Genomic DNA, 12,449 nt, shown 5'->3' with positions numbered 1-12,449 from the left:
GATGGACGGGAGGGGCTGGGTCAGGGCGCCGGGCCCTGGGTCTCTCCGCTCCCTGAAGTTGCCCGGACTGACCGCCCCCACCTGGCCGCGCGGCCAGGGCCTGCCCAGCCGGTGCCCGCAGAGCTGGCCCTGGAGGACCTGTGTGCAGAGGAGGCCGAGAGCCAGGAGCTGGAGGCCACGTGGACGGGCCTCCTCGTCTTCACCACGCTCTTCCTGCTCAGCGTGAGCTACGGTGCTGCCATCACCCTCTGCAAGGTGGGCACGCAGACGGCTCTGCTGCCGGGGTGGGGCACCTAGAGACAGGGAGAGCCCCCTGCCTGGGCGCAGAGCCCTCACGATCACCCTCCCCCAGGTGAAATGGGTCCTGGCCGCCATCCTGCAGGAGCAGCCCCCAGCCTCTCATGACTACACCAACGTCCGGGAGCCGGCTGCCTAGGCTGGAGCAGCATCCGCTTCCTCCCTCCGCCTCTCTGAGTGACCCTGGGGCAGCCTGCTCTGCCCTGGGCTGAGGCAGGGACCCAGCCACCACCACCAGCTCAGCCCCAAAGCTGAGGGCACTAAGGGGCCCCTCCGATCACAGCCCCCACGCCCCCCCAACTTGGGGCCAGTCCCAGAAGAGCGTGGCTCCCCCGCAGAGAGACCCCGCTGGACGTGGGTGCCGACCACCCATTCGCACTGAACCACCCTCGAAACAGAGCGCGGGCCCACGGTCCAGCCCACACTCAGAGCCCACAGCCAAACCGAGGGCTCAGAGGCCAAGGCCGGCCCACGGTCCCCGTGCACCCTGCTCCGGAGTCCGAAGCCAGCCCAGCCCCGCCAGGCCTCCCTCCCCAGGCTCAGCCCGCCCCTCCCTGCCCCCAGCTCCCAGTGCCCGTGCCCCCCGTGCCCAGCCCAGTCCCTGTGCCCACCCCCACCCCTGTGGTCCACCCTCCCTGCTGGCCACCCCAGGCCCCAGGCCTGCAGAATGAGGAGGCAGAGAAGCCTCCTGGGGAGAGGCCGTGGGACCCTGGGGCTGTGGGCAAGGCCCTCGGGGTGGGAGGGGGTCTTTCACGGAAGGAGCTTCCCGGGGGGTCCACGCGGCCGCCGCCGCCGTCTCGGCCCAGCTGCCCCACCCCCACTCACCGTGGCCTCGCCGGGGCCTCGATCCTTTCTTAGCAAAGCTCCTTTTCCTAAGAGCACGGCCCCCGAAAGACTTCCAGGCAGGGGCCTGTGGGCCCGTGGGGGTGGGAGGCGGTCCCCCGGCTTGTGGACAAGGTGCAGGGGAAGGGGTCACAGGACACTGCTGGGGCCCTGAGGGCCCTCGTGTCCAGACGGACGCTGCCTCACGAGGCCCTCCCCCGGCCCATCTGCACCACGCCTGCCCCGCTGGCCTCCAGCCCTGGCTCCTCGGCCCTCCCCACTCCAGGGTGAAAGCGAGAATCCCACTCTTGGTGGGCAAGGCCCCAGCGGCTCAGTCTGTGGTCAGCGCAGGAGGCCACGGGGACACAGCTGCACGAGCACCAAGGTGGCGTCGGCACCAGCCTCCCGGGCCCCCCGTCACGGCCCAGACCCGTCCACCCACTTCCACCCGCACTCAGGCAGGCCAGGCCTTCGCCCCATCCCGCCCGCCCGCCTGGACGTCCCCGGGAACAAGCCACAGCTGTCTGGGGCTGGCCATCGCCGCCCTCGGGAGAAAGCGCTGACCTGGGGGGGCGGGAGCCCCGGCTCCAGCGAGAGGGCCAGCTGGCCAAGGACGCCCCCTCCCCTAAGGGGAAGGAGCTGGGGGGAGCCGCCCGCAGGGTCTCTGGGAAGTCCTCTGGAGGGGGGCCGGCGCCTGGGCGCCCGGAGGACAGAGGGGGCGGCTCCTTCATCTACCAGGAGCGCTGGGCCGGCACGGGGAAGGGAGAAGCCTGAGCCCTGGGTCCTTCCCCAAAGCACAAGCGCCTTTTGGGCTCTTCTACAAGAGCCAGAAGGCGCTTCCAAAATTTGAAAAGGCACAGCGAGGAGGAGGGCAGGGCGGGGCTGGCCCTTCTGAGGGCCTATGCACTGTTAGGGCCCCTCCGCGGGGCCCGACCTCCTCCATCCAGCACACAGGGGCCCGGGCTGTGTCCAGCCGAGACTGCGCTCCCGTCCAAGGCCCTCCCGAGAGCCGCCATCCTCTCGGGGAGACCCCACCTGCCACCCCCTCTGACACAGGCCTGCAGCCCGCGGGGTCGGACCCAGAACACCCAGGATCGGGCACCTCGGGCTGGTCCAGGGTTTGCTCAGTTAGAACCTGGCAGGGCCAGGAAAGCCACTTCAGGACCAGCCGCGGCCGCAGCCCTGGCCTCTCACACCCTCACTCACACACTCTCACTCACACATACTCACACTTGCACAGACACACAGTCTCAGGAAACCAGACCCCATTGTAGCCCCCCTGCACGGCTCTCTCAAGACAAGCCTGGGATCCCTGCTCCCCTTATGCCAAGCCAAGGGCCCCCAAGGGCAAGGCCGCATGTCTTCCTTCTCTGACTTGCACCCCAGAACCAGGGCCCTGTGAGCTGGGCACCATCACACCCAGAGCTAGGGACGCTGGTGGCACACAGCCTCCAGCAGCAAGACGGCGCCTTCTCGGGCCCCCTCTGTCCCGCCTTCTCCTTCTCCATTAAAACCACACTGGGCTGAAAGATGCCCCCAAAAGCTTTGTCCACGTCCTAAGCCCTGGAATCCGTGGTCTTGACCTTGTTCAAACAAAGGGTCTTTGCAGACGACCTTAACCTAACATTGTCCAGCTGCGCCACAAGTCCAATGACAAAAACCAGAGGCGGGGTGCGTGTCAGGATGGAGGCAGAGGTGAGGGGACACCTGGGGCCCCCAGTGGCTGGAGGAGGCAGGAGAACCCTCCCCGGGAGCCTCCGGAGGGAGCGCGGCCCTGTCCGCCCCTTGACTTAGGTGTCTGGCCTCCAGAGCTGAGACTGAATTTCAGTGGTTTTAAGCCAGTCAGCAAGTGGTCCTTTTCCTGGCCGCCCCAGGACACTCACCACCCAGCCAGCAGGCCTTGGCCAAGCCGGGGCCCCTCCTACCCCCGAGGAAACCCAAGGAGGTCTCGCCCAGGCTGGCTCTGGCCCCACAACCAGACCTGCGCCCAGCAAGTCCATAAATCTTAACCGCAGAGCACACTCAGGCTCTTCCCTCAACTGCTGCGACCCTCAGGCCATGCCAGACCCCACGTCATCTCAGATCCAAGCTCCGTCTGCCCTGCACTGCTCGCCCGTCTGTGCCTTGGCAGGGCCGTGCTGTCTGCACAGAGAGGGCAGCTCCACTCACAGCCCCGCCGCCCTCCTGTTTCCTGCATGTCCACCCACGCTGCCCCGAATGCGTGTCCTTACCAGGCTCCTCTGCTCCCTCGGGGCAGCTTAAGGGGACACCAGCGCTTCATACACCCAGAGGGCACACGGCCTGGGCACTCACTGGCCAGCAAGAAGAAGCATCCACTGTAGAGCGCAGGGAACTACGGCCAGTCCCTTGTGAGGGAACGTGATGGAGGATAGCGTGAGAAAAAGAGCGTGTGTGTAGCGTGTGTGACTGGGTCCCTTCGCTGCGCAGCAGAAACTGACAGACCTTTGTCCATCAACTATAAGAGGAAAAATTAAAATCCTTAAAAAAAAAGAAGAAGGCTCCTCGGGCCAGTCATCCGCGATGCAGTCGCCGGCGGTGCTGGTGCGGGCGTTGGCAGGCAGAGGCCGGTGGCCTGGGAGGAATGTCCCTCTTGGGTGATGCTGCGGGATCCCAGGGGTCATGCGGAAACCCCAAAGGCCCCTTGGCCAGGCCGGCACCGTTTGCCCACCCGGAGCACCACGCTGGGCTCCCTCCATCCCCCACCCCAGCCCTTACCCAGCCCTTACCCAGCCCAGCCCCGCCTTTCCCCCAGGGAAAAGCCGACCTCCTCGGGGGCCCAGCGACCCGGCAGACATTTCCACTGGCCTGCAGCTCTCCCCCCAGCAGTGTCCTTCTCCGGAGGGGACCGAATCCCTGTGGGCAGCTCCAGAACTTTCTGTGCACAAAGAAATGAACATACAAATGCAGGCGTAGACCAGGCTGACGCCTCCTAGTGTGTCCAGGCAGGGCCACCTCCTGAGGGCCACCAGGGAAGACCCGGCAGGTGCCCGGCAAAGCATGGGCCAGTAGAGCCTGGGGCCAGGAAAACCCCTGGCCAGGAACTGGGCGGAGGCCAGCCCTTGGCCACCCTGCCCGCAGGCTCCAGGCTCCAGACCCGGGCTGCTCCCACAGCCTCACTCCAGCCACAGTGTGGGGCCCCGGCTGCTCACGGGGCTGGTCGAGGAAGGGCGATGCTCGTCCCTGCCGGGCTGGGGGGGTCCTCCACACTCATGGCCTGTGTCCTGCAGGTCCATGAGGCCTGCGCTCTTGGGTCACTCTGGGGTCACTCTGGGGTCGCTCTGGCCAGCCCGTCCCCAACGCCCCAGCCCTGCTGCCCTTCACTCCGTCTCTGCCTCTGGGACCTCCTCCACCCCCAGAGACCCCAGGTCCCTGACTGCTCTGGCCTCCGCTTCCCGAACCCTGGCCCCCAGCCCCACAGGCAGGCACAGGGAGCCATGACCCCACCATGGTGCCCACCCCTGCACCCACATGGTCTCAGGCCAGGGCCAGGCTCCTGGGGGGTCCCACAGCCCAGGCCACACACACCTGGCCCCACCACAGCCAGACCACAGACCAGACATGACGTGGAGGCAAGCGGCCGCAACTGGCGGGACAGGAAGTGGGCGAGTGACCCCATCTGTGGGTCAGACACAGTCATGCAGCCCCTCCCCAGCTGGCCCCCACAGCCTCAGCCTCGCCTCGCAGTGTGCAAATGGCCCAGAGCAGGACAGGGGTCGGCTGAGGCCGCACCACCAGCAGGCGGGCCCCGGACGAGGCCCGGGCCTCCCTCCCCACTCCAGCTCCTATGCAGCGGCTGGGCAGATGGACCTGCGGTGTGGGGCCACAAGGCCCGAGAGGCCTGGGCCTCTCCCAGCCACCGTGGACCCTCTGGCAGCTTGAGCAGGTGGATCCCAGATGCTGCTAGGCCTCAGCTCCTGCACAGCCAGGCCACGCTGGGGCCTCCTGGGCTGGAAGCATGGAAGGAAGGCAGGTACCAAAACAAGGAGAAGGAGGAGGAAGGAGGGGCCCTCTAGCCCCGAGGACCGAGGGCAGGATGAATCACCCAGCGTGCTGAGCTGGGCCGCAGTCACAGAGCGGAGCAGGGCTGAGTGGGGCTGGGCCGGGCTGAGCTGAACGGAACTGGGCCGAACTGGGTTGACCTGGGATGAGCAGGAATGAACTAAGCTGAACTGGCTTGAGTTAACTGAACTGGGCTGAAATGGGTTAAGCTGGGTTGAGATGGGATGAGTTGAACTGAATTGAGCTGGGCTGAACTAGCCTGAGCAGGACTAAACTGGCCTGAGCTGGGTTGAGCTGCTCTGAACTGGGCTGAACTGGGTTGAGCTGGACTGAGCTGAACCGGATTGAACTGGGCTGAGCTGGGCTGAGCTAGATTGAACTGGGCTGAACTGGGTTGAGCTGGGCTGAGCTGAACTAGATTGAACTGGGTTGAGCTGGGCTGAGCCAAGCTGGGCAGAACTGGGCTGAGCTGAGTTGAGCTGGGCTGGGCTGGGCTGAGCTGGGCTGAACTGGGTTGAGCTGGGCTGAACTGAACTAGATTGAACTAGGCTTAACTTAGCTGAGCTGGGCTGAGCTGAGTTGAGCTGGGCTGGGCTGGGCTGGGCTGAGTTGGGCTGGGCTGAGTTGGGCTTAACTTAGCTGAGCTGGGTTGAGCTGGGTTGAGCTGGGCTGAGCTGAGTTGAGCTGGGCTGGGCTGGGTTGAACTGAACTAGATTGAACTAGGCTTAACTTAGCTGAGCTGGGTTGAGCTGGGTTGAGCTGGGCTGAGCTGGGCTGAACCGAACTGGGCTGAGCTGGGTTGAGCTGGGCTGAGCTGTGTTGAGCTGGGCTGGGCTGGGCTGGGCTGGGCTGAGTTGGGCTGAGCTAAACTGGGCTTAACTTAGCTGAGCTGGGTTGAGCTGGGTTGAGCTGGGCTGGGCTGAGTTGAGCCAAGCTGGGCAGAACTGGGCTGAGCTGAGTTGAGCTGGGCTGGGCTGGGCTGAGCTGGGCTGAACTGGGTTGAGCTGGGCTGAACTGAACTAGATTCAACTAGGCTTAACTTAGCTGAGCTGGGCTGAGCTGAGTTGAGCTGGGCTGGGCTGGGCTGGGCTGAGTTGGGCTGAGCTGAACTGGGCTTAACTTAGCTGAGCTGGGCTGAGCGGAGTTGAGCTGGGCTGGGCTGAGTTGGGCTTAACTTAGCTGAGCTGGGTTGAGCTGGGTTGAGCTGGGCTGAGCTGGGCTGGGCTGGGCTGAGCTGGGCTGAACTGGGTTGAGCTGGGCTGAACTGAACTAGATTCAACTAGGCTTAACTTAGCTGAGCTGGGCTGAGCTGAGTTGAGCTGGGCTGGGCTGGGCTGGGCTGAGTTGGGCTGAGCTGAACTGGGCTTAACTTAGCTGAGCTGGGCTGAGCGGAGTTGAGCTGGGCTGGGCTGAGTTGGGCTTAACTTAGCTGAGCTGGGTTGAGCTGGGTTGAGCTGGGCTGAGCTGAGTTGAGCTGGGCTGGGCTGGGCTGGGCTGAGTTGGGCTGAGCTGAACTGGGCTTAACTTAGCTGAGCTGGGCTGAGCAGAGTTGAGCTGGGCTGGGCTGAGTTGGGCTTAACTTAGCTGAGCTGGGTTGAGCTGGGTTGAGCTGGGCTGACCTGAGTTGAGCTGGGCTGGGCTGGGCTGAGTTGGGCTGAGCTAAACTGGGCTTAACTTAGCTGAGCTGGGTTGAGCTGGGTTGAGCTGGGTTGAGCTGGGTTGAGCTGGGCTGGGCTGAGTTGAGCCAAGCTGGGCAGAACTGGGCTGAGCTGAGTTGAGCTGGGCTGGGCTGAGCTGGGCTGAACTGGGTTGAGCTGGGCTGAACTGAACCAGATTGAACTAGGCTTAACTTAGCTGAGCTGGGCTGAGCTGAGCTGAGCTGGGCTGGGCTGGGCTGGGCTGAGTTGGGCTGAGCTGAACTGGATTTAACTTAGCTGAGCTGGGTTGAGCTGGGTTGAGCTGGGTTGAGCTGGGCTGAGCTGGGCTGAGCCAAGCTGGGAAGAATTGGGCTGAGCTGAGTTGAGCTGGGCTGAACTGGACTTAACTTAGCTGAGCTGGGTTGAGCTGGGCTGAACTGAACTAGATTAAACTGGGCTGACCTGTGCTGAGCTGGATTGAACTGGGCTAAACTGGGCTGAGCTGGCCTGAGCTGGGTTGAGCTGGATTGAGCTAGGCTGAGCTGGGCTGAGCCAAGCTGGGCAGGACTGGGCTGAGCTGGGTTGAGCTGGGCTGGGCTGGGCTGAGCTGGGCTGAACTGGGTTGAGCTGGGCTGAACTAAACTAGATTAAACTGGGCTGATCTGTGCTGAGCTGGATTGAACTGGGCTAAACTGGGCTGAGCTGGGCTGAGCTGGTTTAAGCTGCTCTGAACTGGGCTGAGCTGGGTTGAGCTGGGTGAGCTGGCTGAACTAGGCTGAGCTGGGCTGAGCTGGGCTGAACTGGGTTGAGCTGGGCAGAACTGGGCTTAACTTATCTGAGCTGGGCTGAGCTGGGCTGAGCTGGGCTGAGCTGAACTAGATTGAACTGGGTGAGCTGGGCTGAGCCAAGCTGGGCAGAACTGGGCTGAGCTGAGCTGCGCTGGGCTGGGCTGGGCTGGGCTGGGCCGAGTTGGGCTGAGATGAACTGGGCTTAACTTAGCTGAGCTGGGCTAAGCTGGGCTGAGTTGGGCTGAGCTGAACTAGATTGAACTGGGTGAGCTGGGCTGAGCCAAGCTGGGCAGAACTGGGCTGAGCTGAGCTGAGCTGGGCTGGGCTGGGCTGGGCTGGGCCGAGTTGGGCTGAGATGAACTGGGCTTAACTTAGCTGAGCTGGGCTAAGCTGGACTGAGGCTGAACTGGGCTGAGCTGGCCTTAACTGGGTTGAGATGGGCTGAGCTGAACTAGATTGAACTAGGCTTAGCTGGGCTGAGCAGGGTTGAACTGGGTTGAGGTGGACTGAGCTAAGTTGAGCTGGACTGATCTGGGTTGAGCAGAACTAAGCTGGTCTGAGCTGGGTTGACTGATCTGAGCTGGGTTGAGCTGAATGTGCTGAGCTGGGCTGGGCTGAGTTGGGCTGAGCTGGGTTGAGCTGGGTTGAACTGGGCTGAGCCGAACAAGATTGAACTGGGCTGAGCTGGGCTAACTGATCTGAGCTGGGTTGAGCCAAACATGCTGAGCTGGGCTGGGCTGACCTGGGCTGAACTGGGTTGAGCTGGGCTGAGCTGAACAAGATTGAACTAGGTTGAGCTGGGTTGAGCTGGGTTGAGCTGGGCTGAGCTGGGCTGAGCCAAGCTGGGCAGAATTGGGCTGAGCTGAGTTGAGCTGGGCTGGGCTGGGCTGGGCTGGGCTGGGTTGGGCTGAGTTGAGCTGGGCTGAGCTGGGTTGAGCTGAGTTGAGCTGGGCTGAGCTGAACTAGATTGAACTGGATTGAGCTGGGCTGAGCCAAGCTGGGCAGAACTAGGCTGAGCTGGGCTGAGCAGGGTTGAACTGAGTCGAGGTGGACTGAGCTAAGTTGAGCTGGACTGATCTGGGTTGAGCAGAACTAAGCTGGTCTGAGCTGGGTTGGGCCACTCTTAACTGGGCTGAGCTGGGCTGACTAATATGAGCTGGGCTGAGCTGAATGTGCTAAGCCGAGCTGGGCTGAGTTGGGCTGAACTGGGTTGAGCTGGGCTGAGCTGACCTGAGCTGAACTGGGTTGATCTGGGTTGAGATGGGCTGAGCTGGGCTGAACTGGGCTGAACTGGGCTGAGCTGGGCTGAGCTGACCTGGGCTGAACTGGGTTGATCTGGGTTGAGATGGGCTGAGCTGGGCTGAACTGGGCTGACCTGGGCTGAGCTGGGTTGAGCTGGGCTGAGCTGGGCCAAGCTGAGCGGAGCTGGGCTGAGCTGGGCTGATCTGACCTGGGCTTAGCTGGGCTGAGCGGTGCTGAGCAGGCTCACTCAGTGGACTAGCCCACTGCACCAAGAAGTTGGAGAGAGGACTCAGAAGGCCCAGGTCCCCCCTCCTCCACAGTTTGAGCCTCGGATCAGCCAAACCAGCTCATGTGGATTCAGCTTCAGGCCCAGGCCTGTCTGTCTTGCCTCTGCCCTGTCCCTGGCCCATCTCTCCCAAGGCCCCAAACCCTGGAGGAGGCCATGGCTGTGAGGAAAATTGCGCAGGGGAAGTCCAAGGCTCTGACAGTGCCCGAAGATTCAGTGGGGAGTGGGAGAAGCATGTGTAACAGCTAAGACTCCCATCGGGGATTGGCCTGCCCCTGAGGCCCTGTCAGAGGAGTGTGGGTGGTCCACGTACTCAGAGCCCTGAGGAGTATGTTCAGAAACAGCCCAGCTGGGCTGGGTACAATGCGTACTAGCTGTGTGACCTTAGGCAGTCGCTAACCCTCTCTGTGCCAGTTTCCTGCAGTGTAAAGGAAAGGTGGGCATTGTCCCAGACTCACGGGGCTGTGTCGGGGGTCTGGTCAGCAGGAAGACTGCCATCTCACAGCCCATCCTGTGTTTCAGTGTCTGTAACCAGCCCCAAAATCTTCCCACTGATTCTGGGGAGCAGCGAGCCTGAGGGAAATGTGGTCATCGCCTGCCTGGTCCGGGACTTCTTCCCGTCAGAGCCCCTGACGGTGACCTGGAGCCCTAGTCGCGAGGGCGTTATTGTCAGAAACTTCCCCCCTGCGCAGGCCGGGGGCCTGTACACCATGAGCAGCCAGCTGACCTTGCCAGTCAAGCAGTGCCCAGCCGATCAGATCCTGAAGTGCCAAGTGCAGCACCTCTCCAAACCCATCCAGTCCGTGAACGTGCCCTGCAAAGGTTAGAGGATCCGGACCCCCCCTGACCCAGTGCCCAGACCCCGCCCTGTGGGCGCTCTGCCCGGACAAGGGGGTGCTACCAGGATGAGCCCTTGGGGGGTGGAGGGCTGGAGCTGGAGGCCTGGGGAGGGCAGGCAGTGGGGCTCACTGACCTGCTCGGACTTCTCTCTTGTGTCCAATTCCAGGTCCGTGCCCCCCTCCCATAACCTGCGGGCCCAGCCTGTCCCTGCAGCGACCAGCCCTTGCGGACCTGCTCCTGGGCTCCAATGCCAGCCTCACGTGCACACTCAGTGGCCTGAAAAAACCCGAGGGTGTCAGCTTCACCTGGAAGCCCTCAGGTGGGAAGGATGCCGTCCAGGTGTCCCCCAAGCGTGATTCCTGTGGCTGCTACAGCGTGTCCAGCATCCTGCCAGGCTGTGCTGATCCTTGGAACAAAGGAGAGACATTCTCCTGCACCGCCGCCCACTCTGAGTTGAAGAGCGCGCTAACCGCCACCATCACCAAACCCAAAGGTGGGCGTGGACCCCACGTGCTGGCCGCAGGGCATTCGCTCCATACCTGAGCCTGCCTCTGCCCCGGCTCCCCCACTCCTTACAGAGGGAAACTGAGGGGGCGGGGGGGGGGGCATTCTCCTCCATGCCCAGACCCCTGACCATGCTCTCTGCCCTCCAGTGAACACGTTCCGGCCCCAGGTCCACCTGCTGCCGCCGCCGTCGGAAGAGCTGGCCCTCAATGAGCTGGTGACACTGACATGCCTGGTGCGGGGCTTCAGCCCCAAGGATGTGCTGGTGCGATGGCTGCAAGGGGGCCAGGAGCTGCCTCGTGACAAGTACCTCGTCTGGGAATCCCTGCCGGAGCCTGGCCAGGCCATCCCCACCTACGCCGTGACCAGCGTGCTGCGCGTGGACGCCGAGGACTGGAAGCAGGGAGACACCTTCTCCTGCATGGTGGGCCACGAGGCCCTGCCCCTGGCCTTCACCCAGAAGACCATCGACCGCCTGGCGGGTAAACCCACCCACGTCAACGTGTCCGTGGTCATGGCGGAGGCAGAGGGCATCTGCTACTGAGCCGCCCCGCCCACTCGCCCCTCGAATAAACTCCGTGCTCGCTTGAAGCAGCCCCACGCTTCCCTCCAGCCGCCTGTCTGTCGTCCTCGGGGGTCTGCGCATGCCGGGGGGAGGGGGGGGGCCAGGAGGAAAGAGCACCCGCTGCCCCCACCCTCTCAGGGCCTCAGTTTCCCCCGCTCAGCCTGGCACTCAACGAACTTTCACACCCGTGTGCTTGTGTGTGTGAGTGTGCGCTGTGTGCGTGTGTGCGTGTAAGTGAGCCCAGGAGAGAGGACAGAGCCAGGGATAGGCACAGCCTGGCAGGAACTTGCCTGGCAGGAAGTTCCCATGGGCAGGTGGCTTGGTCACATGCACTTCAGAAAGCTGCCTCTAGGGGCGCACTAGAGAGGGCGAGCAGGGAGACGGGGCCGTCAGGGAAGCTGGTGCCATCGCAGCAGTGTCTGGTGTCCCGGGAGGAACCGTGAGGGAGAAGGGCCGCGTTCTGGAGGCTCTACCACCCTCTGTGGGCGCCGTGCACAGAAGTGCAGGACGGCCCCAGTGGCTCATTGGAAAGGAGGCCACCTCCCACCTGGGCACAGCTGCCCCATCCCACCACCCCACATGTGCACAGGGCACACACATGCACACACGCTCTCGGCTGTGCACAGGCTCACACATGCATCTGAGCCCTGCAGGTGCAGGAAGTTCGCAGCCCAGACCCAGCTCCCGGAGGGCAAGGGGAGTCCCCACCCACCCCCCAGAGGGTTTTCCCAGGCCCTCCTGGCCTTGGGCCTCCCGTAGGCCCAACTGGGCACAGCTCAGGGGTCAACGGGAGAGACCTCTCAGGCAGCGCCTGCTCCCCACCTGGCCCCCAGGTTCAAGTCTCCCATCCTTTCCTGAGCCCAAGTGTGACCCAAACCATAGACAGGGTTGGGGGCCTGAGGTGGGGAGAAATCAGAAGCTCCCACCCAGGGTCCCTATGCAGCTGATGCTTAGATCTCCTGACAGAAGAGAAGTGGGGAGACAGAGCCTGGAGGGGCAGTCCCAGGACAGCTGTGGGACGTGTGGCACCAGGACTCCCACAAGGGGGCAGCGGGGCCCCAACTCCTGTCTTAGATACCTTCTGGGCCTCCCCAGGGGACCTGGCTTCGGGTGCCAATCTCTGCTCCCAGGGCCGAGGTGCAGTGAGGACCCCTACTCTCTACAGCCACCACACCCCTCTCAAGGGTCCAGTCACCAAAGGGCAATTGGGGTGGGGGGAGCAGTGGATTAATTGGGGAAGTGCTGCCCATAGAGAAGGTGGTCCAGACACCAAGGGGCCAGGACCTGCCCAAAGGAGGAGCTCTCTAAAGAGACTGGGAGGAGGAAGAGTCAGTAGATGGGCGTGGAGCCGGCAGATAGATGGCACTGAGACAGGTGGATGGACCATAGGACATGTAATGGAGGGAAGGACAGACAGATAAGTGGATGGGTGGATGGAGGGTCAAACA

General features: G+C 63.3%; 1 gene segment (V, D, J or C); it reads left to right on the top strand.

Annotated features, from left to right (window-relative positions):
* The first annotated feature begins 4,917 nt into the window (after nucleotides 1-4,917).
* On the top strand, nucleotides 4,918-11,027 carry LOC125135503 (immunoglobulin heavy constant alpha 2-like). The segment is given in 4 exon segments: nucleotides 4,918-5,110; nucleotides 9,615-9,914; nucleotides 10,099-10,425; nucleotides 10,586-11,027. Coding segments are annotated over 4 exon segments (1,098 nt in total).
* The last annotated feature ends 1,422 nt before the right edge of the window (nucleotides 11,028-12,449 follow it).

Source organism: Phacochoerus africanus, chromosome 9, assembly GCF_016906955.1.
Source record: "Phacochoerus africanus isolate WHEZ1 chromosome 9, ROS_Pafr_v1, whole genome shotgun sequence".
NCBI classification, from domain to species: domain Eukaryota; kingdom Metazoa; phylum Chordata; class Mammalia; order Artiodactyla; family Suidae; genus Phacochoerus; species Phacochoerus africanus.
Note: the sequence above shows the minus strand (reverse complement) of the source record. Positions and strands in the feature narration are given on the sequence as shown.